This window comes from Camelina sativa, chromosome 8 (genome assembly GCF_030686135.1).
Source record: "Camelina sativa cultivar CO46 ecotype springtype chromosome 8, ASM3068613v1".
In the NCBI taxonomy this organism is placed as follows: Eukaryota; Viridiplantae; Streptophyta; class Magnoliopsida; order Brassicales; family Brassicaceae; genus Camelina; species Camelina sativa.
This window is the reverse complement of record NC_141887.1, coordinates 1963001-1989110: the sequence shown is the minus strand read 5'-3', so window position 1 is coordinate 1989110 and position 26110 is coordinate 1963001. Positions and strand designations below refer to the sequence as shown.

At 38.8% G+C, this 26110-nt stretch overlaps 5 protein-coding genes and 1 pseudogene across 7 annotated transcripts; 3 read left to right on the top strand and 3 right to left on the bottom strand.

Annotated features, from left to right (window-relative positions):
- Positions 1-3009: 3009 nt before the first annotated feature.
- On the bottom strand, positions 3010-5200 carry LOC104705668 (NAC domain-containing protein 83). Its single transcript, XM_010421720.3, has 3 exons — positions 3961-5200; positions 3525-3781; positions 3010-3436 (listed from the first exon to the last, which is right to left on the bottom strand). Exons 1-3 carry the CDS (start codon positions 4142-4144, stop codon positions 3257-3259), a joined length of 621 nt encoding a protein of 206 aa, XP_010420022.1. The 5' UTR covers positions 4145-5200; the 3' UTR covers positions 3010-3256.
- Positions 5201-5382: 182 nt separating this feature from the next.
- Positions 5383-8064, top strand: LOC109131803 (exocyst complex component EXO70C2 pseudogene; annotated as a pseudogene). Its single transcript, XR_015563712.1, has one exon. The product of XR_015563712.1 is annotated as an exocyst complex component EXO70C2 pseudogene (transcript).
- A 32-nt stretch (positions 8065-8096) lies between these two features.
- LOC104705666 (putative alpha-mannosidase At5g13980) lies at positions 8097-14313 on the bottom strand. The gene is made up of 29 exons (XM_087461398.1): positions 13769-14313; positions 13591-13674; positions 13343-13431; positions 13082-13256; positions 12882-13001; positions 12702-12788; positions 12547-12618; positions 12358-12471; positions 12120-12220; positions 11955-12048; positions 11710-11877; positions 11540-11614; positions 11344-11409; positions 11190-11246; positions 10899-11118; positions 10672-10811; positions 10507-10587; positions 10335-10394; positions 10179-10250; positions 9963-10010; positions 9757-9876; positions 9598-9663; positions 9357-9469; positions 9192-9276; positions 8983-9093; positions 8801-8896; positions 8659-8706; positions 8519-8587; positions 8097-8453 (listed from the first exon to the last, which is right to left on the bottom strand). Exons 1-29 carry the CDS (start codon positions 13967-13969, stop codon positions 8211-8213), a joined length of 3075 nt encoding a protein of 1024 aa, XP_087317524.1. The 5' UTR covers positions 13970-14313; the 3' UTR covers positions 8097-8210.
- A 173-nt stretch (positions 14314-14486) lies between these two features.
- Positions 14487-16182, top strand: LOC104705665 (uncharacterized). Its single transcript, XM_010421715.3, has 3 exons — positions 14487-14949; positions 15052-15273; positions 15380-16182. The coding sequence occupies exons 1-3, from the start codon at positions 14623-14625 to the stop codon at positions 16034-16036; spliced, it is 1206 nt and encodes a 401-aa protein (XP_010420017.2). The 5' UTR covers positions 14487-14622; the 3' UTR covers positions 16037-16182.
- Positions 16183-16236: 54 nt separating this feature from the next.
- Positions 16237-21144, bottom strand: LOC104705663 (histone-lysine N-methyltransferase, H3 lysine-9 specific SUVH4). The gene is made up of 15 exons (XM_087461397.1): positions 20774-21144; positions 20236-20652; positions 20101-20139; positions 19820-19874; positions 19614-19720; positions 19350-19526; positions 19102-19200; positions 18815-18913; positions 18145-18194; positions 17976-18064; positions 17722-17881; positions 17384-17489; positions 16986-17168; positions 16658-16888; positions 16237-16582 (listed from the first exon to the last, which is right to left on the bottom strand). The coding sequence occupies exons 2-15, from the start codon at positions 20638-20640 to the stop codon at positions 16469-16471; spliced, it is 1914 nt and encodes a 637-aa protein (XP_087317523.1). The 5' UTR covers positions 20641-20652; positions 20774-21144; the 3' UTR covers positions 16237-16468.
- Positions 21145-21456: 312 nt separating this feature from the next.
- On the top strand, positions 21457-26005 carry LOC104705662 (uncharacterized). Of its 2 annotated transcripts, none has more exons than XM_010421712.3 (10): positions 21457-21893; positions 22024-22345; positions 22421-22557; positions 22706-22819; positions 22909-22992; positions 23062-23211; positions 23310-23466; positions 23736-23896; positions 23978-24101; positions 24177-26005. In XM_010421712.3, exons 2-10 carry the CDS (start codon positions 22025-22027, stop codon positions 25782-25784), a joined length of 2856 nt encoding a protein of 951 aa, XP_010420014.2. In that variant the 5' UTR covers positions 21457-21893; position 22024; the 3' UTR covers positions 25785-26005. The 2 variants fall into 2 exon arrangements, with proteins under 2 accessions (XP_010420014.2, XP_087317522.1); XM_087461396.1 differs by having other exon boundaries at positions 21466-21893; positions 22917-22992.
- Positions 26006-26110: the final 105 nt, after the last annotated feature.

Sequence of the window (26110 nt, the reverse complement as noted above, 5' to 3'; positions counted from 1 at the left end):
AAATAAACATTTGGATTAGTGGATAAGTTAACCGTAAGCACCTTTGCTAATGTGTTTTTATCCTTTTTTAAATCGTTTAGTCATCGAGTAGATTGAGGTAATTAATAAAGAGTAAAAGTAAAGATCGGTTCCCAGATCAAAATCTTGCAATGTTGAGAAAAACAGAGAATGGAGTGGAAAGAGAAACTGAGTTTTATATTGTTGTTGATGGGATCATGACTTCTCTCTCTCTCTATCTCTCACATTTATTAATTAGCTCTTTTAAATTAAAAAAAAAAAAAAAAAAAAAAAAACATGAGAAAAAGAGAGATTGGTTGCTTTTTGGTGTTGGGACTGTTACACATCCTGCAGCGACGGGTGAGAGAGAGAGAAGCTGGTAACGACACGTGCTGACTAGACAGTTGTGTGCAGTACAACTTACATAAGACGAGAGTGAACGAAACGAACGAACACTACTACTATCTCTATCTCAGTCAGAGTATATCTCTCTCACACTTCAACTCATTAATATTTTTTTTGAAGATCTTCCTATGATCAAACCAACACTTTTCTTTTTGCTATTATTCAAGTTTAAGCCTTTTTCTTGATTGATGATGGATGGTACCTTGTTGTTGTTGTGATGTCAATGAAGACAAGAGAGTGAATCAAGTTCCAAGATGGAAATTGCCAAACAAGGAAGGCTTCTATGTTTCTCTAACCCTTTTTATTCTTTCCTTTTTTCTCATTTACTTACTTCTTGTCACCATCTCTTCTCCCTTCTTCTTCTTTGTTTCTCATCATTGCCTTTCATTTATTACCTACTTCTTTTTTTTGCTCATGACTACTTCTTGTATTTAAATCCTTCACACATACATACACATGTCTTCACTTCACTATAGTAGCCCAACTATGTAACATTTGTTGTCTTTTTAAGGCCCATATACAAGGAATAAACACAAAGGCATATTGACTTCAAGTACCTATTCATAACATAATAAGCATCCAAACTACTATGTTAAGAGGCCCACTTTTTTTGATTAACAATTTTCACTTCCTTTTATACTCACATCATGTCTCTCATACTGCTCTTGCACTTTAAAGTCAATGTATACTACTACAAGTACAACAATTACTTTATATTAGAAATAGTTGTTAACCGATTGAGTAGAGCGGCGTTTTAAAAAAAGAGTTGTCTACATTTCACACATTGTAATTTGTAAACTAGTATTAGATTTGGATTTCTGCTGCATTGCAACAATGACATTAGAACAAATCTCTTTACAGAATAATCAAAAGAAGATAAGATGATGATGCCTGGAATCAATGGTGTTTTATTTATTTTCATTCTTTTATGGCAATGATAGTATTTAAATTTTTTTCTGAAACAAAACACCTAAAAAATCATATATATTGTCTTTTCTTCGCTTAAAAAAATACTATGAACTGTTTATTTTGTTTGCAGTCTAATTAAATAGCACGTCGTAATTTTTTTTTGTTTTTTTGCAGGTTTATCTAATAAAAAAAACAAAAGTTCATAGTTAATTAGCATGGATATTATATATAAGTGGTGTTAGTCAAAATTAGAAATGCTTGCTTGAAATTGAAGCAACACCACATTTAATTAACCTTTATTGTGCTGAAAAAGTAATTTTGCTTTCTCTGTTAAGCATATTCCAAAAGCCCACTGGCAGCAAGTAAACCTCTTGTCACACACAATTACACAGACTTGTTCACATTCACTTTTCACTTAATGACTCTTCATCATTTCATTACTTATTTGTTTTTATTTAATCCAGGTAACTTTGTTATATACATCCTTTTTTTTTTATTTGATTACATTTGAAAACCAAAGAATGCTTCGATTAAAAGCAAAGAAGGACATGTTTATGGTAATATGTGTATTTGTGTGGGAAAGAGGAGAAACTTAGATTGCCTTAATCGATGTTGTCTTTTTGTGGATTATACATTGGAAACTTAGATTGCACATGTGACTTGTCTTTGACCTTCGCCACCATTTTCTCTATTACTTTATTTTACAATTGATAAGATGTAATACAATAAGTTTAACGTAAGCTTTGTATCTTTTTTTTTTCTTTTTTTTTGTAAGCTTTGTATCTTCAATCATTATATTGTTCGCAAATCACAAATACACCCATGTTATGTCCCCAATCTGTCCTTGTTACATAAACTATGTTCAATATTTTGTCTTTCTTACATTGAGCCATTTTGTTGGCACACATGATACATGACTTTTTTTTTCTTTTTTCTTTTTCAAAGATATGAATTGTATCGAATTCAAACTGCAATATGTTGACACGATAACGATGTTAGCATATACACCATTACACTATATAGTTGGTCGATATACATATATATCTTTTGTTATGGTTGTTAAAGTTTTGGGCACATATTCCCTTAATTTATTCATGAATTTCGTTTAAACATACAGCTTTCAGAATATCTCAACAATCATATTCAAGATGTTGGATTCTGATTAACATTGAGAATACGTGTCAATGACAAAATGTACCTATATGTTTTGATTAAATAAATTGGTTAGACACGAAGAACTTTAGCTTCTCGACACCCCATGCGATGGCTTCTTCATTTTCCCATATATTTTAATTTCAGTTTCAACTCTTTGTATTCGTCTCATTGTTCATTCTAACACACTAATTCATATTTTTTTAGTATAACTCATCCATCTACCTTATATATATTTAATGTATAACTATATCAACTTGCTATACCTTAATTAAAGCAAAATGCATCTCCATCTCATATTAGAAATTAATTTTCCATTCTCATTGATATAATAAAACAAGACTAATAATTGTTTTTGTAATATGGTACTTATATAGACATATAGGCTATGGATTCTTATTTGGTTTGAAAAGAAAGGGAATCAAGTTCTCATCCTAGAGGAAGAAAGATACCTCCTTTTTAATTCAACTTTACTTCGTCTTGCCAAGCTAAATGTATAACTTTACTTGCAGAGATAATGTTAACTAAAAGATCTTCAAGTAAAAATAATCAACAAACAAGTTTGACATATATTTGGTTTTGCTCAACGAAAGCATGGCAATCTCAACTCATACAATACAACAGTTTTCAGATCAAAATAAGCTCTCTAGCCCCATGTTACTTATTTCTCAAACAAATGAATCAAGAGACGTGGATTTTTTTTTTTTTAAATAGCTTGACAAAAACGTAAGTGGCCTAGTAGGTTAGGGTTTAGGAGCTTTGTCACATCTCAACGTGTTCTCTTAGATATTAATCACTCATCAGCTGAGGTAGGAGGAGAAGGTGGTGGCGGACCAGTTTCATGATCGGATCCAACCGTAAAGTTGATGCTGCAACTCAAATCTTCATCACCTATATCTCTTGATTTCCTCTGTTTTCTTGCTTTTGATCCTTTCCTTTCATACACATTATACACTGCCCATTCTCCAAACACCTGTGTTTAATGCCAAATCAAACCCCATTATTATCACACATTCCAAAGTCTTTCTCATAATAGTCAATAGAGTAGTTGATTTGTGTACCTTAGCCGATGCAAATCCCGCAAGGCAATACTCGGTCATGTTCCATTTAGTTTTGTTATAATCAGAAGAAGACTTGTTTATTTCATAGAAAGCAAGTGTTCTTCTAATCCCAACTGTTCCACCACAGGCAAATATTGGTCTCTCTTTCCCAATAGGTTTCCAGTAACCATCACCAGATAAAATCTTGATTCTACGCTCATTACTTGACACTTCTTTCTTCTTGCAAAAGAAGTACCTCTGCTTCTCCTTTTGATCCCCTGAAAGCAAGCAAAAACCCTTCAGTTTTAGCATTAAGGCACCCACGGATCTAGCCCCAAACATCAGCAAAAACAATTGTAAACCTTGATACACCCATTTGAATAAAACAGTTAGGCAAAAGAAGGAGACATAAACATATATACAGAGGTTTTGACAGAAGGAAGAGAGAGAGAGGGACCTGGGAAAGTAAGAGGATGAGAGTAAAAGAGGTCAAAGACAGGAATGATGGAGGAAGGCAAAGGAGAAGCAAAGGCCTTTGGGAGTAAGTAATGAAGGATAAGCTCTTGCTCCGTTGGGTGGAATCTATATCCTATTGGTAATCTCATGCCTCCATTCACTACTATCCTCTTCTCCACCTCCATATCCTCTCTTTCTCTTTTATTTCTTCTTCAAACTGGTTCTTGAATAGTGGATCAAATTTCACACCTTTATAAGCATTGATACATCATTCCATCTAAAGAAAGGAAGAGCAGATGGAGATAGGGAGAGAGAGAGAGAGAGAGAGAGAGAAGGAAGACTTGTGTAGCCTTTTGTTTGTGGGTTTTGCAGGCTAAATGACAGTAGTAGAGGTTCTCTTAATATATATGTTATATGTATATATATAATATATCCCCACGGGTACACACACACTCACACAAACATGTAGTTGTGTAATAAAGAAAATTATAAATGGTAGAAATGGCTCTTTTGTTCTGAAGATTTATTTTAGTTCATAATAAGAAAGATGATGAGAAAGAATAGGAAAAAAAAGGAAGGTGCTTTTGTGAGATGTTCATTTGACTTATAAAGTAAATTAAAAAAAAAAATTATGAGAAGAAAATGTCATATTATTCCCTTAAGAACAATGAAAGAGAGCGAGAGAGAGATGAGAGGAAGAGAGAAACGTGCAAGTTTGGGGTTTCTCCATTTGCAAAAAGGGTCCTCTTTTGGATCCTTTTACTTATTACCATTTCATCATTCTCCCACTTGATAGATTCCAATTTGGGGTACTACTTACCATTAAAATTTAAAACCAAACACAGTAAAAAAAAGTTGGAAAGCCTCCTTTGACAATTGGGCGAGCCAGCACACGTCCGCCTAACTATTATAGCCTCATCTTTCTGATCTTTAATTTATTACTTTCTGTAAACGGCTCTACGCAGTACTGCATTTATTTGTGCATGTGACGAGAGGAGACACAACACTGCCTACTTGTGTTCCTTGTTCCTCTTTTCTCCTACTGAAACTAGGAGTAGTAAGTAAAGAATAGGCAGGACCTGATTATGGAAACTTCATAATTGCAGCTTATTTGGGCCCAACAACTATTCGTCGGGCTTTTCTCCTCCAAAACCTATCTCTTGTTTGCGTATTAGCTACTTTATATGTCTCTCTCTCTATATTCCATTCCCAGCCATATCAATATTAATATTGACTTAGATGACTCATATCAATTCATAGCAATGATTTATATTTATATCAAAAACAGCTAAGATACATATAATTATTGATTGAGAATCAGAAGAAGTTTTTTAAATGATTAACATGAAGAAATGTAGGATGGTTTATGCATGCACTGATGCACGTATAAGAAGATAGAGTTATGTGAGGAATATGCGTGCGCACCATACTCCCACACGTTATTCAAATCATTCTTCATCTTCCCTTTGTTTTTTTAACAAACAAATTAAAAAGAGTTTAATAATTACGAGGTTTATCCCTTTTTTTTATTTTTTGTAGGTTAAAAATAGATTACTACTACACGGTATTGGTGTTGGGATGAAAGAAAAAGTCAACGGTCAGCCACCAAAAAAACAAGGCTCCCCTACTTCTTCGATTCAGCCATTGCGACCATCTCTCTCTCTCAATCGCCTCTCTCTAACCACACAAACCACAAATCCTAAAGTCTACACAGAAAAAAAAAAAACACAGAACACATGAATCTCTCCTTCCTCTGCATCTCATTCCCACTTCACCATTCTTAAAGCTTTTACGTTAAATAATAAGAAGCGATGGAGAAGAACGAGAAGGACCCTGATCATGATGACAAATCTAAGGGAGATGAGAAAGGAGACGGTGTTTCGGATGATCATCATCGCTCAGATGATACGCATCAGGATGGTAGCAGTAAAGAGAATGTAGATGTTGGTAATGCCGAGACAGATCATCACGATCAAGGAGACAACAATGTCGACAAGGTTTCACAAGGAGAAGAACCACCAGAGGTTCTTCAAACTTTGGAGTCTTTGTCTGAAGAACTCGATCAGTTTCTCCAGACTCTTTCCCTTCACAAGGAGGAGCATAAAGACAGCACCGAGGAGAAAGGAGAGGAAGGTTATTTTCAGATCCCACAGTTTGTTGGCAAGTTCTTAGATCTTTTTGAGGAGAAACTCTCCAAATATGACACTGGTGACCCTAAGACGGTCTGGTACCAAGATCCCGAAGAGGTTTCTTCGCTTTTGGAGGCAGTGGATCGTGTCTCAAAGCTAATGGGGCTTTTGCTCAACACCAAGTCCTGTCTGGAACATCATGAGCCCTTGATCAACCATGCGGGATCCATTCAGCAACGTGCAATGGCTTTCTTGGAAGACGAGTTCCGCATCATTTTAGAAGAATCAGTAATCAAAGAGTCTGTGGTTGTTGCCGATGACAGCAACAGCCAGAGGAAGAGCACTGCGGATCAGCAAGACCACCAAAATGATGCGGTGGTCTCACAAGATAACGACCAAATGCTGGTTCCGGAATCCGGTGATCAGGAAATCGAATACCCTGGTTACCCGGATGATGTGGTTGTGGTGCTTAGAAAAATAGCGGAGAAGATGAAAGGAGGAGGGTATGGATGGGAATGCAGAGAGGTTTACTTGGTTGGAAGAAGAAACATTTTGATGCGAACGTTGAAACAAGATTGTGAGTTTGAGAAAGTTAGCATTGACGAGGTGCAGAAGATGAGCTGGGACACGCTTGAGAGAGAGATCCCTATATGGAACAAAACAATCAAGGACTGCTCTTCTCTCTTCTTCCCTGGAGAGCTCAAACTTGCAGAGAGGATCTTCTCAGGGGATGAGGGGAGCTTATTCTGTATCGTCACACACGGTTTGGCCATCCAGTTCTTGGGTTTCGCAGAGGCCGTGGCCATGACAAGGCGCTCCACTGAAAAGCTTTTCAAGATCCTCGACATCTACGAGACTCTGCGGGACAGTTTTCCATCCATGGAGCAGCTGTTTCCAGAGGAGCTGCGGGGCGAGCTGAGGAACGAGGTGACCAGTGCTCGTTCCCGCCTTGGAGAGACTGCGATTCATATATTTTCGGATCTGGAGCACTCCATCAAATCAGATTCAAGTAAGACCCCAGTGCCAGGAGGCGCAGTACATCCACTGACGAGGTACACCATGAACTACCTCAAGTACTCGTGCGAATACAAAGACACGTTGGAACAAGTTTTCAAGAGTCACTCAAAGATGGAGCAAGAGGAGGAGGAACCTGTAAAGAGCGGGAACTCGGCCTTCGCGAGCCAGCTGATGAGGATAATGGAGCTACTAGACGGGAACCTGGAGACAAAGTCAAAACAGTACAAAGACATACCACTGAGCTGCATCTTCATGATGAACAACGGGAGATACATAGTGCAGAAGATCAAAGGAGCAGCAGAGATACACGAGGTGATGGGTGACACATGGTGCAGGAGGAGGTCGTCAGAGCTAAGGAACTATCACAAAAACTACCAGAGGGAGACGTGGGGGAAGCTGCTAGGGTTCTTAGGGCATGAGGGGCTCATGCACAACGGCAAGATAGTCAAGCCCAACCTCAAGGAGAGATTCAAGAGCTTCAACGCAACCTTTGACGAGATACACAAGACGCAGACCACTTGGGTAGTTAACGACGAGCAGCTGCAGAGCGAGCTGAGGGTCTCCATAACTGCAGTCATGATACCTGCCTACAGAGCCTTCATGGCTAGGTTTGGACAGTACTTGGATCCTGGTCGCCAGACCGAGAAGTATATCAAGTATCAGTCTGAGGACATCGAGGATCTCATCGACCAGCTCTTTGAAGGCAACACCTCCTCTTCTTCCACTGCCACCGCCAAGCGAAGAACGTAGCTTCTTTCTTTTTTTCTTCTTTCTTTTGCAACAACACTTTTTCTTAATTCCCAAATTTTTCCATGTCTTCTTCAACTGTTTTTGTCTGATTGCCACAACTTGGATGACCCATATTTCTACGAATTCAAACAAAGGATCGTGGCTCCGTGCCATGTGTAAATGTTAATTATAATCAGTTCCAGCATTTATCAATAAAAGATCAGTTTATCTTTGTTGATAGCATAATGGTAAGTTATGTGAATTCGATGCAAGACTCACTCACCTTTTATTTTTATTGAGTTAATCAGCGTCTGGAAAGAAAACACAAGAGGAAGGAGATAAGAGAATCTATCCTCAAAACTTCCTTATACCTTATTTAGGCATCGAATCTGTTTATGCGAGAATGAGAAGATGGAAGTTCCAAGTGTATCAACACTGTCCTAATCTCCATCGGGTAAAGCTCCATCTCCAGCTTTCTTGGATCGATTTCCCTCCCTCTCTTCGCCTTCTTCTCTTCTCCATAAGATCCTTCACCTTCTACTTTCCACACCAATCTCTTCTTCTCCATGGCGCTTCTTTCTTGGTTTGCTGATAGGCTCATCTCTGTCACTTTCCCTATCTGCAACACACATTTTTATATCATGTTCCATCTCAAAACCGCTATCTTTCTAAAAAAGCTTCTACCTTTTTTCTAGGAAAAAGCTTCTTCAGTTCCACGCTTGTCACTCCTGAAAGTTCCTTGTCCTCCCCCACCTAATTACACAATCTCATATGCTTCATTCTACTAACAAACCCACACAAAGAATGGTTATATATAATAATACCTCATAAAGATGAGCTAGACGCAGAAGCACATTCCCATCATCCAGTTCCTGAAATCATCTCAACCAAACCAATGGTGAACAACAAGTTATCAACTCAGCTCATGTAAACTATCTATAACTTTTGAGTCTGCAAAAGAGGCACCTGCAGAGTCAGAAGTGCCACATTTTCAGGCAAACTATAGGATGGATCAATTCCAGAGAATGATGCTGCACCAAAACTCATCGGCTTTCCATCATCCTGAAACATTTTAACATTCGTTGTATAAATAATTTGGGACAGCTAGAGAGTAGCGTCCTGATTTTCCATTATGCTCTTGCTTTCACCTGTTCAGCAAAGGCCAAGAGGAGTGGCGAGTAGATCTCTTGTCCAAATGTTCGTCGCCATTTTGCACCTTCTCCATATGGATCGATTCTATAGTAATATTTTCCTTGGATCTGTAATAATTGTTAAGAGTACCTAAGATTAGTAGAAACAGAGTATTACTGAAGTGCATAATCTGCCCTTGAACTTAGTTTATATCATCCGTGCTTACAGTTAGTCCAGTACACTTGTCTTGAACACACACTGTCTCGTTTAGATTTTCTGCTACACCTCTAGAGTCATCGAGGAGCAGTCTCCTGTAGTAGTTAAGGTTATTGTTAGGTTAGACGCAGAGAGAGACGGGGCATGGAGATTATGATATTGAAAATGTTAATACCTATGAAGCATAAGCTCAACTTGTCCGTCCACTATGCTCGACCCTCCGAAGGCTCTGTCAACCATCACTGAGAATTCCTTCTTACTGTCTTGCAAGTAAATTCCATGGTTTATCTGAGCAAGATATATATGGAATTATTATCCAACTGATTTGGTCAAGCTCAATCTACGATCATTTGCAGGGAACTGTAAACTACCAACCAATTTCCCTATTCGACCATTGTCAGTAATTACTCACATACCGGGTAATAATTTCCTGCAACAGGTTGGTTGACTTCTAGTTTCCAGTCTGATCTATAATCACGGATCTGCAAAACAAGTAATTCAGTTTATCATTGAACAGCAATTAGAAAAGAACAATTAAGAACACATGCATGAAAGAAATAAAATGGACATCATACCCTTTTGATATAATCACGTCCACTTGAATCTGTGTAGAAAGTTTTATTGCTTTTCAGGGAACTTGAGATCTGAGTTACGACTTCTTTGCCAATCCCATCGTCAATCGGTATATTACCAACCTAAATAACCAAATAATCCTAACGCCTTTATAATGGAATCTAAGACATGAAAACCGGTATTGGAATAGTTATGGTATCAGCCTCACAATAAATTCAACTTCCACGTGCTCCTTGCCCTTGTAAACTCTATTGATCTGCAGACAATTACAAGGTCAGATAGTATAAGAATCTACAATCTGCACTTCTACAGGTTCAAATAGAGTTTAAGAAGCCACAGGACTGTTTAAACTTAGGCAGATTCCAAGAGTCTATAGATGCAAACAATCAAGTGGGCAAGGAGAACAAACTGAAAGCGTAGGTACCTGAGATATCCATGGATTTATTTGTTGATGTACCTCGTCCACCAGCGGCCCACGTATAACAGTCACAGGAACCTGAAAGTTGAGCCAGTGGTTAAGATTGAATTTCTTTTCTATGATTCGTATGGAAGATCAATACTTTCACAAGGGAGTACAAACCTGTCCTTCCGGTTTGATGGGGAATGTGCCATTTGGACGGAAAACATACGCACCCGAGTTCTAGAGGTTGCAAACCAGACAAGACGACCAGGGGAACTTAGAATAAGTGTACTGAACCTTAGCCATTGTAAGGTAAGTGTCGAAACAAGAGAAAAAAACATCTCCTCTTTACCTGAGGTGTAGGAGGTTCTTTGTCATTTGTTGCATTGTATGCAGAGTAGTAGCTATATGTCTGTTTGACTGGTTCTGTCATCTTTACCACACAAAAAGAAACCAGAAGATTTATCAGCATTTTTAAGGATCACTGCGAGGTAGTGTTAAAAAAATAATGGCATACCGAGGTTCTGCTGTTAACATAATTGATTTCTGTCCCTTGATCAGTGGAAAAACTAAGCTTCAGATGCCCATGACCAACATCAAATTTTGATTGCTCGCCTTTCTGCAATCTGGAGACATATGATTTGCTAGCATATCCACCTAAATTTGGAAAGAAAAAGTGATAGTATCAGTGATCAAGTTTAAAAGTTTGTTCCACTAGACCAAATAGATATGTTTATATTGTACCTGTTTTCTTAGCAGTGGAGATAGTGTAAGTAGTGAAGCCAAGAGGAGGCACAGTAACTGAAAACACAAGCCAATACTTTGGCACTTGTGTAGGGCTTTGACCTAAGTATGCCTCTACATGATAGTTCCTTAATGCCATATATTCATCAGTAAATGGAACGAGTTGAGACTCTATTTCGTGTCCCTCAGAGTCATGTACCGCAACGTCTCCGCCCACAACCTATAAAAGATCCGTCATGTACTTGTTAATACATAATAGTGATTTAAAAAAAAAGAACTTGATTGACTCACAGGAAGCCGGACAATGTCCACTCGCTTCCATCCAAGTGGGTTATAAGCCAATATGATCTACAGAGAGGAAAGAGAACTGTAAGTTATAGGAAGGAAGCACAGACAGCTATTATAGATCGGTTGAAAATCCCGAGGGATAATAATATCTGCTTACCAAACTTTTCCCATCAGATAAGTTGATTTCGCTTGAGGGACAGTAACTTATGTTCAGTAACAAACACTGAAAAGGAAGGTCAAACTGTTACTAAGAGAAAAGGGTGGGTTACTTTTATCAAACGGATGTCATGTAAGCCTTCACAATATTGATTCAATTCTTATGAGAAAATACATATAAGCTAGGAATTATTTGCCTGTTGGAAGGTTGGATTCAGGGCGGGATCTGCTTTAGTCAGATGAGCAAGAGAAGTAGCAACCACACTCTCAGCCTGCAAGGTCAACAGATCTTACTGACGTTCAGATAGAGCAAACAGGCCTATTGCTAGTTGGCACTCTAGCAATATTGGGGAAGTTGGCACTCTACCTCCACATAGCCTATTGCTAGTCTTTTTGCATAATCATCAGCCACATGCTGTTTCGATGTACCAGAAACAGCGTCGTGATGTTGAGCAATTGCTAGTGCATCTGCTAATGAATCTGTCGTCGGACCCTTCTCACTTCTCCCTTTGAAAAACTCAAGTTGCCTTGCTGCCTAAACTCTCAAGTTATACACATAAATAAAAAACAAAACTTCAAGTGTTTCATTTTAATCTCGGAAGAAGAAAATACCAAGTAGTAGGCACTCATCACTCTGACGTAACGCTTAAGTGCTGGCCTACTTGTAAAATATCCAGTCCAATAAGCATTTATACGATCTGCATAACTGAAGTAAAGATTCGTTTAATATTTAAGCAAGAACTGGATGGAGTCAAAAAAATTAAAGACCCAACTCACGGGAAATAGTCCTCTGTTTTCAGGGGCCAGGCCTCATTTGCCGCGTGTTTTGCATCTGTATATATGGAAGGGGTAGAGTAGAAAGCATTGACACGCCCATCCTAAAATAATTCAGAGTCCACAAATTAGAGATATATACTTTGGTTCTAATCATCTAGCTTACTATAAATCTACACAGACATATAGCTGGAGACTTAAAGAGGAACATAATAATTAATACAGATCTTTGATGACTTACGAGGTTAACATAATGGATAAGTTTGTCCATTTGTCGAAACCAAGTGTGTGCATACTGGTACCTGAAATCTGTTCCCATGGTAAACATAATGTGATCTGTTCGAGTAATGTTGGCCTGCGGATACCAAGAAATATGTCACAAAAATGTAACAGAAAATTACACCAAAAAGGGAACATTCTACAAATTTACCTGATCCAAAGCTGCAGATACAAAGGCATTCACTCGTTCTTGAACATTGTAATCAAACAGGTCAGGATCATCCTTCACGGATCAAGAGGCACACAACTGACATAGGAATAAAATAAACACAGCAGAAAAGTGTAATCAACTGCCAAGGAAAATACTTGAACAACGGGGGAATCATCGTTGATTTCATAGTAGAAACCACCAGGTGGAGGTTCGTAGTTCTTAGGGAAAGCACCAGCAAAAATCTGTATCAAAAGTCAGATCAATGTTAGCAAAAGAAAATGAAAATCCATATTATAATATGAACTACCATGAAACTTTTTTTCTATGTGTTTTACCTGTGAAGAGGAACCGAGACTCTTAGAGCCTCGCCATATAACTTCAAGACTCTTCTCCTTTTTACGCTTCTCCCTATCTTGGTAATCTATCCGGCCAAAAAAGACTGAGTCGAAGCCAACCTGCATAAATCAATATCTTCACACCTCTGTATCAAAAAATATGCATAAAACTAAAAATGAATCCCCAGAGAGGAGCTTACTTCTGCGCCTAGCAAGTAAGCCTGCACTGCAGAATGTCCAAAAGGATCAATCTGCCAACCGATTCTTGGAGTCACATTGAACTCTCTGATAATGAAACGATGCCCGAGGGTTGTTTGATCAATCATGTCTATATAGTGTGGTGCTGCTTCATCATGCATGCACATACCACCATTTCTGCAGAAAAGGTTAATGACTTCTTAACAAAATGAAACAAGGACAAGTGTGATATCAATAAAACACACTAAAAAAGAAACCAATACATGAGCTCTAGTTGGCCTGAGTGTATTAGATCCTTCACAATACGTTTAATTGTCTCACTTTGTTCATTCCACCATCGCTGAAAAAACGCCTGCATTCATCAGAAAACTAACCGTCATTCAACTCGAAAGATTGGTCACACCTAACTAACAACGAGGGCACTATTAACTAAATCTTTCATTTACAGGCCTAGTCAACAAAAAGCTTACCAACTTCCACAAACCAATTAGGAAAAAGAAACCAAATTTACCTGTTCAACGTAAATGAATTTGCGATTCTTATCAGCGAGCAGCGCAGGAACAAGTGAATCCAGCACATTTTGAACACAAGCCACCTAGGAGACAAAAAAAGAAACAAAAACTAAGTAAGTAAACCAAAAATCCGATCCATAATAAACAGCTACAAGAAAATCAATAAAAGGGCAAGACCTGAATAGAGTTGTTAGAGCCAACATAGTACTGATCAACAGTCTTGAGCCAGCCAACATCGTCGTGGGAATGAGGAACCACATGGACATTAAGTTTTCCAGGAACAATGGTATGTGAAGTATTGTAGACCATGTACTTGGATTCTACAAGTGAGATTCCAAGAAGCAAAACAACCCAACACAGAAACTTGGAAAGATCCATTGTCTCGAACTCGAACTGTGTTTTAGTCAACTCAATTGGGAGTGACGAGGAAGAAGAAGAAAGATTTGCCCTTTTTCAACTCTCAAAACTCTCAACTTTATCCCCGAAAACGTTGTCCTTTTTTTTTTTTCTTCCTTTCCTTCTTTAATAATTCATCCCATTGCATACTTTAGTAAGTGACCCTTATCCACACACAAACCTTAGAACTGACGTTACGCTCCAACAACATACGAATCATACAATCAGACAAAAAAATAAGTGATGAATAAAATCGAAATTATTCTGCAGCCTCCTGCTACAGCTGCTTATGATTGATTATTGCATCATCAAGCACGCTGACGCGTGTAACTTTATTGGAGATAATGAGCGAAGAGCTCGAGGGTACGGTGAGTTTTAAGTTAAATGGGCCATACCTTTTAATAAGCCCAATATTGTTAACTGGACTTCAATCCAGCCCATTAATTAACACAACACGGCGATGCTTAAAAAAGGGTCGGTTGTGTTTGGTTACAGGAGCATATATATCCTTTTTTGGTCGGAAAAAGGGGCTTAACCCCCTGTTTTATTAAGGAGCATATATATATCCCGCCACCGAATAAAATCCCCAAGTTTTTTTTTTTTTTGCCATCGTCGTCCCCAACTTCGTTCGTGCAATGGATGAAAGTTTCAGAGTGAGGATCGACAAGGTTTTTGGATCTCTTGCATCATCATCATCCGCGTCTTCAGCACCTGTGAGTTCTCTCTGGTGTCTAGCGGAAGACGAGATCGATAGCAACGAACGGAGCGGAGAAAAGGAAGTAGTTTCTGAACCCTCGAGCAGCTCACCGGATATACGAAGGAAGCAGGAGAATGAACCAACGGATTTGTCAATCGATGGGGAAGAAGGACAGTCTAGTGGATTGCAGAAGCCGAACGATTTCAACGACGAGGAGTGGGAGATCAAAAACTCTATCGGGATGGACTCTACTCTTGATATGGAGGTATGTATTTTTGTATTTTATCTCTTTAGATTGAACTGCGTTAGTAGTTGTTTTTTTTCAGTATCTCTGAGGCTAAGCTTAGGATTGTTTTATAAATTTCAGGAAGAGGAAGATGACAATGACAAAGTTGCGTTAGGGGAGAAAGAGTACGGTTTCATGAAGGATGTGAATGACTATGAGACTGAAGCAGACGAGTGGGTGGAGCTTCCAGCTTCTTTCAAAGAAAGAGAGAAGGACCCTCGTGCAAATCTTATGGCAGCTAAGCTTAGGCTTAAAGAAGACGCTGAAGCTGTTAACAAGTTGAATTCTTTACATGTCTCTGAGGTACTTTCTTTTTACTCTTTCCCCCTTGATTATAATCACTAGACTACTAGAGGCTTGTTTTTTGAAACCAAAAGTGTTTGCTAAGAGAAGATGAACTCTTTTGCAGGAACTTCAGGATAATCAGACCATGTCGACGGAGAACGAGAAAGCTCTGGTGGTGTCTGAAGATAACGTAGAGACAACAAATGGTGGCTTTTCAGATGATAGTGGGCTGAAACCGATATTGAAGAGGAAAGAAAACCAGGCTATTGATTCTAAGTTGCAGAAGCGTGTTAGGTTTAGTTCTGATATCAAAGATGATAACTCGACTGAAGGTGATAAAGACTCTGTGATGGAGACAAGTTCCCCTAACGAGCCTATAGTAGAGGCTGATTACCCGACTGGGATCCCAGATTATATGCGGAACCCATCTAAGTACACTCGATATACATTTGATTCAGGGGAGGTTGATGAAGAATCTAACCGGAAGGCATACATGGACTTTCTCAACATGATTAGGAGCAGAGATGAGCCTCTGGTAGAACATATGTTAGAGCTTCCAAGATCAGTGGCTTTTGTTCCAAAGAAGAAACCACTGGCTGAAAATAAAGTAGAAAATATAGACAAGGATTGTGAGGGGAAAAGAGTAGCAATAGCTGTTGATACCATAGAAGACTGTACCATTTCTGCTATGGAAGAAGATGAACCAGAAACAGCTCCACATGTCACCAGAAGACCTGGCCGACAGTATCGAGCCAGAGCCAAGGAAGATCCAGAGGTTTGAAGGTCATCACATTTACCTTGCTGAGATTTGTTACGTTTTCTTCATATTTCTTGAATGTGGCATTTTAATAGGTATTGGATGATAAAGAAATCAAATTTGCTTGGATAATGACATGTTATGGAATAATACCAATTATATCGCCTGTATCTATCTTGACCCAAAGTCGCAGCACATCTTTAGGTATCAAGGATATAAGAAAATGAAGTAAAACTCAACTAGTTAGATATATAATATTGTTGACCCGATAAATAAGATGCCACTGGCATTAAAAGGGTTCAGGACACTAACAATGCCCAAAAAGCAGCACTAATTGTACGCTGCTAAAGACCCTCAAATAAGATGATAAGGGTTCTTCCACTTGGGAGATAGTTGCTATCTATCTACTCCCCAAAATAGAGTGACCAAAAAATTAGGTTATCATCAATAGCCTTCTTAGTAAAGGCGTTTTCTACAATTTAGCGCTCCACAGTAGCAAGTGAGCTTTTTCACATTCCCATCCGGCCCATGAACGCTATCAAGAGTATATCCATAGTCGTAAGTCAGCTCCTACAATTGAGACAAGAGAATGTAGTGAGATTTCTTTTATAAAGGTTTCTTTCACAGATAATTTTCTCTCAGTACCTGCAGTGGGGGAATATTGTCAGCTGCAAAAAGAACCACTCGGGCAAGACTAAGATCCTGGTGAGAACTCAGGACGCACTGAACAAATAGGTTTGGTTCACAACTGTGATTTATAAACCTAGCAACGTTCCCTTTTGAACCAGCATCAATGCAGAACTCTGGCACATTCTCATCTTCACTGCTCTGGCTGACTTTATCATTCGTTGGCACAGCAACATCCCTTAGTCTTCTCTGTTGGTGGAGAAAAACAAACAACATACATCACCTCAGAAACCCGTATGCTTGATTTAATAACAATCACATAGCATATTAAGCTTCTCTATGGTACCTGTCTTCCATCAAGACCTTGCATAGTCTGTTGGCAGTCAATCTCAAATATGTAGTCGTTGTCAGAAATAGTATCCACATCAGCAGTTCTCCTGAGAACTCCTATGTACTCACATACAGGTGACCCAGCGGGTATGTAATCCCATGATCTAACTGCCCAACCCTTCTTTGCCGAGCAGAAAACCTATTTGAGGCCACAGACCAAAACACAAGGACATCAGACTGACATCCATTGGATTATGCATTTTACTTATTAATAGAAAAAGGATTGGGGACTATACAATGAAATCCAAATGTCATTATGAGAAGGTTGCGTAGGATAAAATTGCATTGCTTATTAATAATCCGATATAGTTTCAACTTTTTTAGCAACTGGTTTGTTAGTCTTAACTTACTTACCTCAAGATGAAATCTTAGTCGCTTTTGAGAGGTTCGGTTGACACATTCGGGTCCACACCCACAGTGTGGACCACATTCGAATACAACATCTCGAGGCTCAATTAATCTGAAAAGTCAAAAACAGAAAATCAATCCAATCAGTATTCAACTGTAACCGTTACTGCAACATTACACCAAGTAAATTTAGTGGAAAATATTTAGTGGAAAATGAAGGATAAGAAAGAAATAGCAACTGCGGTAAAGTAGATTAATTGTGTACTCTCGATGCAAACTTCCGTTCAAAATAATACGCAAAGGTTATGCAAATGAATGAGTAAATGACTCCACAAGGAATATACCTGCCATCATTAAGGGCAACATATGGAAAGTTTCCTCCATTAAGCTTAGCACATGCACATTTCTTTGAGTCAGTGCAGCTACCTTGGCAGTTACACCCAGTTGAACTCTTCGGAATTTTAACATTGGGTTCAATCATCAAAGATTTGATGTATGTGAAACCTGATAATTAAAAAGATGATAATTCAGCTTGTATAATATCATTAAGTGGATACTAATAATGCTAAAATTACTATCTAGTTCTGCTCCAACTTACCTGATGGTGCAACTGGTTGATCATCAACACGATTAGTGGCTGGAATGGGCTTAAATTCTAGCCCTTTAGAGATGTCCTCGCATGCCAAGCTTCATAAAGACATGGCATTAATAGATGTTAAAATGCAACTGATTGTATAATACTACATGGAAATCAATTGACTAGATACCCCTCAATTTCTGAAGTAGACTTTGGTATGCGTCCACAAACGAAGTTAACCTGCAATGACAAAAAATAAACGTCAAAAAACTATGCATAAAAATAGAGTTATCCATAGTAATCAAAACATCTGCTTTTGCTTAACCAGGTAAGAAGTTAGAGAACATAATAGATATTGGCAAAGGAACAGAAGCAATTCAACAACCAAGCATTAAAAACGACAGAAGCTTTATAAACATAACAGAAGTTTAGTACACAAACTAAGAATACAGCTACACTAGGAAAAAAGGAAATGCAGGAAACCTTGTTTCTTGAGGTAACCAAACAAATTCTGCAGATGTTGGAAGTGCATCAAAAAAAAAAAAAAAAATCTTATGGGATAGATCAGAGATTTCTTTGGAATAATTTTACTTATCCTTCAGCTTTTAGACATTTTAGATATTTTACCACGATATGTGATAAAAAAATAAAATGTAAAATCTTGGTTTTGAAGAATTTAATTAATTTATAAGGCGTTTTTGATGAACTACGTTATATGTTCAGATCATTGAGGAACTATATGCTCTTGAAATACCATATCTAAACAATGTCGCACCAGATATCCACATTAGAAGATTAGAACACGGAATATAAATTAATAATATCAGCTCTCGTGAACCATAAAACAAGAGCATACAGACCTGATCAGTAGTTAGTTCTGGTTGCCCCTTCAATCGTTTCAGTTGGTACTTATACACCGTAAATCCTGAAACGCCCTTTTGTGCCCAGTACTTCACAACCTGTACGATGAAAGTATGGAAGTGGACCAGAGTTACACCAATTAATAAGGAAGAACGATAAGACTAAAGGCCTTAGATGTAGTCCTGAGGAACAATCTTTCCTTGTGAATCTCGCCGTTAGGAAATCAGAGGTAATATTAGAGAAAAGTCATTCAAAACCAATAATAAAGGAATATATGAAACAGTACCTCATACAATCCATCATAAGTGTATACTCTTTTGGAATAGCTAGTTGTGCAAGCGTGACCACGAGTTACTCTGACAGGCACGTGGTATTCGCAGCAGTTCTGAAACAGAAGCAAGTAATACATAATTCCATGTGAGAGACCATGAGGCGCATGAACTAGAAGACTAGCTTAACGAGCACAAAGAAGAAAAATAGGGAGAGCTAGAAGAAAATCTTAAACGATAATAAGCATATAGAAATACAACAGACCTTTAGAGCCAAATTCCCTCGTTCTAGCAGCTGATCCTTAACCTGGCGTTTATTACCAGTTAAATTATTGCCTCCCTGGCCAGTGTAAGTCACCGTATCTGCATTGTCTAGATCATCCTCGTACTGGCCCGACATAATGATAGAAACAGCAAGCGGAAGTTCATATTCACGATACTCCTGAAATGTAAGAAAAAAGTAAAGATATATGAAACAAAATATCCTAAATTTCAAAATACAACAAAAAAGAAAGACAAGCTGTATTACTTTTTTGTATTCAACTCCCATGTAATCGATGCCATTTAGCCAATGGTTATGGAAGCCAACAGCACACATTTCAGCTCTTGAAAAAAACCGATGTCCAACAGCAATACCTACAAGCCAGTGTGATCATACCATTTGTGTAAAAGAATTTTAAGACCAAAACATTTAGTAAAAGAAACAAAGTTGTAAAAGCACAACTAGCAACTAACCTGGAAGGTGACCAAACCTTTTTCTTGGGTACAATATCGCCTTAGATTGTATCATCTGGAAAAATATTCTCAACATAAATTGAAGATCACAAATAGACAAACCATCATAGTTGCAAGAAATTAAAATATAACGAGACATGATGCTTAACAATGTGTATTTGTACCAAGCCAAGTTAACAGTACATTGCTAACATCGCAAATGAAACTGAGCCACATTACTAACACAATGTTTGCATAGTAAAAACAAACTAAAGGCCAGAGGTTAAACAATCATGACTTGCCTCAGTAATTCCCTTCAAATCAGGTCTGGTCAACTTAGCCTACAAAAGAAATTGGTTCAAAACAAGTCAACAAAAACAAGAAAATATCAGGCATTGCTATTGAAGCTAGAGAGACGAAACAGGAATCTTACAAACCTGGACACTAAGAAGATAATGCTTGTTAAAAAACCTAAGACACTTGGTGACTTTGAGGTGAGCGTCCGTGTCCTCGTCCACGTCCTTGCCATTTGGAGAAGAAGCAATCAACTTCTTCCGCTTTCCTTTCTGCAACTCAGTTAGCTTCTTCGGAGAGCTGCTTTGTTTGGGGCTCCCGTCGACAGTCTTCGGAGAGGTGCTTTGTTTGGGGCTCCCGTCGACAGTTTCCTCTTCTTTCTCATGTAACTCGTGTTCACTCTTTTTGTCATTGAGGAGTTTAACCCTCTCGCGCATTAAGCGCTCCTTCTCATCAAAAGCTTTTTGTCTCAACTCTTGAACCCTAGCACTCCATCTTCGCTCCTTTTTGTCTTGTAAATTATTAGCTCGTTTCCTTTTTCCAGCCATCGAATCACTCACCTGCGAAACCAAAACCCTCAAAATCACAAAAATCCTAAAAAAGGGGTTTTCAAAATCGAGTTACGGAAACGGAACAATCAAACGAGGAGATGGACAAAATCTAAATAGGAAAGAAACGAACCTGGAGAATCGAACGGAGAAGAAGAGATGGGAAGACTAAGCAGCGCGAGATTGATGATACTGTGAAGATGACGAAGAAGAGCAGAAGAAAAAAAAAAAAAATGTTCCTCTTTGTTTTTTATTTATTTTTTATTTATCTTTCCAAGGAGAAGAAAGTAGTAGATACACGAAATAATAATAAATGTTAAGAGTGTGCTGCTCTCTCTTTCCCGGTTCTTTCAACTTTTCGTTTTCCCTCCGAAACGAATTTCGTCGGAATAGCATCTAACTTGGTGGGCTTCTTAAGGCCCAATTTATTTATTTAAAGAAACTATGAACCATGTCGGAATCAAGTCAGAGATTTTTCCTGTGAAAATCGTATCACTTTTTTGTGAAAGATCGGCTGTATTGACGGAGAGATTCATAAGGAAAACTGTTTTTTTTTTTTTTTTTTTACTTACAAAATTTGCCCTAATCCATGATCTTTTTCTCAAATCATACACGAATTTAGAGAAGGTGGTTTGACAGATTTGCAAAAACCCCATCTTCACAAAGGCCCGGCCTTTTATCTTTTTCTCCTCTTTATTTTTTTGGATACACAAGTATGAAATCTAAAATAACATAATCGGTTCGGTTTGATTTGGTTCGGTTTGGTAGGAAAAAAACAAACCCGGTTATAAGGGTAGGAAGAAACGAAACCGAAGCAGTGGTCCATGGGGAGCGAAGCAGCCAGCACTGCAGCAGCAGGGTGTTTGACGGCTACTTAACGGAGCCCCTAAAAAAATAAAAATCCTCTTTTCCCTTATCTTCCTCCTTCTTCCTCCCAAAACAAATCTCCCATTCTCTTCTCTTCTCTGCGGCCGTTGAGTCGTCTCTCTGTCTAGGTGTACTCACCCTCAGTGCTCTTAGGGTTTTCTCCAATCACCCCTCAATTTCATCATCACCCATCTCTTCTTCAGTTGAATTCGGACTTGTGTTTTCTTGCTTTCACCCCCCCTGATTGTACCTCTTTCTTCCTCGATCTCTCTTTCGTGGGTTTTGTGTCAGATATAACAAAAAAAAAAAAAAAAAAAATTGGGTATTCCGACACAATCGATCATCGAATAAACCATTCGCCGCTATCTTCTCAATCAGCCGTAAAAGTAAGTACTTTGGTTCCTGAATCAGATGTTGTTGTTTACTTCATTGATTTTAAATTTGGTCCCTTTTCGCATAAATTTCAATTCTTGTTACAATATGTCACATTGGGTTTCTTCTCTATGGACTCCTTAGAATGGCAGCTGATCAGAGGAGAAAGCGGATGAACAGTGCCAATGTTATTGGTTTCAGTTCACGGGAGCATTATAGAGCTAAAAGGAAAAAGATTGGTTCATCACCCGATGGTGCTTTGCGTTCCGGTGATCACATCAGTCTTGAATGGGACCGTAACAGAAGTAAAGTAGTCTCTAAGAAGGAACAAGTTGGCTTGAGTTTTAGGCATCTTCGAGAATTTGTTGATGTTGTTCCTCCTAGTCGGAATATCTTGGCACAAGTATGCCCCGTTCCCCATGAGACTTTCCAGTTGGAAAATTTGTCAGAGGTGCTTTCTAATGAGGTATGGAGCATCTGCCTACACCTTTTGAAACGATCAAAGTTTTCATCATTTTAATCTCCACTTGTTTTTTCTCAGGTTTGGCGCTCTAGTCTATCTGATGGTGAAAGAAATTATCTGCGGCAATTTCTCCCTGATGGAGTTGATGTGGAGCAAGTTGTACAATCATTACTCGATGGGGACAATTTTCATTTTGGAAATCCTTTTCTTGATTGGTTAGTTGCCCTGAACTTTTGGATTCCTAGACTGAACTCTGTGATTGCTTGCTACACCAAATAAGAGCTTGATAAACCGTATACTTGGTGATGGTCTAGTTTATGCTTAGATATTACGACTCCATCTGAATGTATGTTGTGGTTTCAGGGGAAGTGATGTCTGCTCCAGCAAAGCTCATCCAGATCAAATTGTTTCTAGAGAGGAAGGCCTGAGGGCTGATAAAAGGAGATACTATTCGGATTTAGAGAAATACCATCATGAGTATGTGCAGTTTTTTCTATTCAGATTATAGGAGCACTTGGAATTTTTGTCTACATGATTGTAACTCCTCTTTCCATTGTTTCTGGTAGAATTATAGATTATTTGCAGACGTTGAAGGAGAAGTGGGAAACCAGCAAAGATCCAGAGAAGGATGTTGTCAACATGATGTGCGGGTCAGTCAATTTTCTATCTAAAAGAACTGTTCAAGTGTAACGTAATCATTGCTAACATTTATTTCTCAGGAGATCAAGAGGGGCCAGTGCACATGTTAATGGTAGCTGCCAGGATCTAACTGCTACCTCAGAGTCGAGTTCCGGGACTGCAGATGAGAAACCATACAGTAGTGATAATAAGATTTCTTCGGTTGTCAGGACTGGAGAGGTTCAGAGAAGGTGCAACATATACTTTTTCACATTCATATGCAATTGCTGTTAGTATTTTTTTTTTCCTTATCCCAAACCTGCATACTAATTCGTCCTATCCATTTTAGGCCCAAGATTTCTGCTGTAGAGAAAGAAAAATCTCAGAGTCCCTTGATTGCTCGAGATAATGTTGTAAACGCAGGCGTCAAAGCTAGAAAGAAGGACACGCTACCGAAACATAGCATTCAGCAAACTGATGGGGCTAAATACATGTCCTACCTTAAGGTTAGTTATTCTTCAGCATTTCTAAATATATTTAGTGAATGCTGTTAATCATCAAGCAGCAGAAAACTGGCTGTCCAAAGTTTATCAGCTTGAAAATTATTAAATATCCTGATCTCTCCATTATACAGCTGCATGCATATGGTATTTGGAGCTGTTTGTAAAACAAACGATTGTTATTTGTGTCGCTTTTTTGGGTTGATTCTGCAGTTGCTGTTCATGTAGCAAATGTGCTTATTAATCAAGCATTTAACTGCAATTTATTTATTTAGATAAGCAAGAAGCAGCATCAGATTGTCACAAGCATGAAGCAGTCTGGTAAAAGCATTCAATCAAGAGCACTTAATCGAATCTTGGGTAGCATCAATAATTTGGATGTTCAACCATACGGAGTGTTTGTGGAAGAAGAAGAGAAGAAACTAAACGCTCACTGGTCAGTGTTATTGTCAAACAAGTGGCTTCCTTCATCAGGCCTCTAATTTTGATTTCTTAAAGAATTGGTTGTTTCATGCAGGCTACAACTGGTTAAAGATCTTCCTGCAGCATATGCAATATGGCAAAAGCTACAGTTACAGAAACGAGATATAATCAGCTCTGTGGGAAGAGAACTGAAGGACAAACTCAATCCATGGATGGAGGTTTGTTTTCTTCGTAAACATGCATAATAGATTGTATCTGCATTCCCATTTGGTTAACTGCTTTCATGGGTGCAGGATAAACAACAACTGTACGCTGCAGAAAACCCTCTGCAGAAGCATGATGTTCAATACGATGATCAAGAAAGTTTGAACACTAATCAGAGTGATGATTTGACGCCAGGCGTTGAAGATTCTGTCATTTTCAGTCAAGTTTCTGGCAAGAATCACTCCCCTTTAAAGGATTCTTTGTCTTATGGTGACCAAATCACAGATTCAGGTCGCTGCTTGCAAGTTGGCACATACCCATCGCAGGTTTTGTCACCAGATAGTGGCAATAACATCAATCTGGAGGATAGAGAAGAGAAACAATATTCTTCTCCTTCTCCTTGTTCTCCCAGCAGGTGTCATGGCCTTACCCAAACGGAGGTTGAAGCAAATGATTATTCCAGCTCTATACAAGGTCAGTCTCTCCCACAGGCTTCATTTCCTAGTGAGCCCCATGCGACAATTCTCGATGATGCAAATCCTGTAGGCAAGCACTGTGTATCAGACCTAGAGAATGCTTCGTCAGACCAGAGGATTCCTTGTATTACTTCAAGCCATGGAGAAGGTTCGCAGTTTTGTTCTGGTGGAGATGTGTGGGAGCCAGTGGGAGGAATAAGACAGTCCTACATTAGCCGCCAAGCTTACACCCCTAGTGGTGGATTGTCAATCATACACCATCCTGAAGGTGATGAAGCAGCTAAAAACTGTTTCATAGACCTAGAATCGAATATGCCTGAAGAAGTTGATAGGAGGAAGATGTTGCAGCGAAAAGCAAACAACAGTTTTGGTTCCTTCCCTAGCAATGATCAAAATGAACTACTCCAGTCTTTGTTTAATGACCAAGGTGTGGTATCTCGCACTACGGAGCAGCTCCACTCTCTTCTCAAAGTCCCACATAATGAGGAGCATAAACAAATTATGGGAATTGGTTTTCATCAGGAAGGAAGCAACAATCTGATGGAGAGCAGTCAGTTTTCTGGTCAGTTTCATGATCAGATACCTGCACCACATGCACTTTCCCACGACCAGCAGAGACAAATTGACGTCTATGGCCAAGGAAGCATGTCAGACAACATTTACTCCAATGGACGTGGATTCTTGATGCAGCGGCCGGACTGGAACCCCAATTGTGCTCAGATAGGAGTTACCCCACAGCCCCGGTTGAGCACTGGCCCTTTGTTAAATCAGAACTGGCAATTTAGGAGTATGTGGGCAAACACAAATGGTGTCGGATGTACAAGTCAAGGCAGTCAAACCGGGACCGAAAGAGATCCGAGCCTTCTTCGAGTTGTTAATAATGCGGAGCAGATAGTTCATAGGGGGAGTACTTCAGATCAAAGCTTATTTTCTGTTCTCTCTCAATGCAGTCAATTGCGCCATTCCAGATCTGCTTTCGAGCCAGAAAGTTCGAGTGATCAAGTGGTTGCTCCTGGTAACTACGGAATGCTGATGGGGGGAGGTACAACTCAGGTAGGCAGCAATTTGGTTCAGCCTGCGAACCCGCTTGATTACTTGAGCGGTAGCAACCCGGTAACATCTTTGATGCCAGATGATGTAGCGTGGATGAACCAGAGCCGCCAGAACTCTGGTCTCCATGACCCACTAGGCAAGCTGTATCCAAGGTCATGGAATCCGTAAGTTATATATATGCTTCTGAAGTTTTGCGTTGCAGAAGAAGCACCTGGAATATACAAAACCCAACTTGGGTTCTTAGTTTTCTTTTCTGTGCCTGTACATACAAAGATACAGAGGAACTTTGGTTTTGTACATATTTAGATTTTGAGATATGGATTAGGAAGAAAATGAGGATACTCCAGCTACCTTTTGACTTATACATTTTGCCTTCTCAGTTCTCACCATCTCTCTCTCAAGTATTTTTAATTCCTTTTGCCATAAAAAAAAGTTGGACAATACCAATGTTGTCTTTTTTTTTTTTTTTTTTTTTTCTTGATTCTCGACACCTA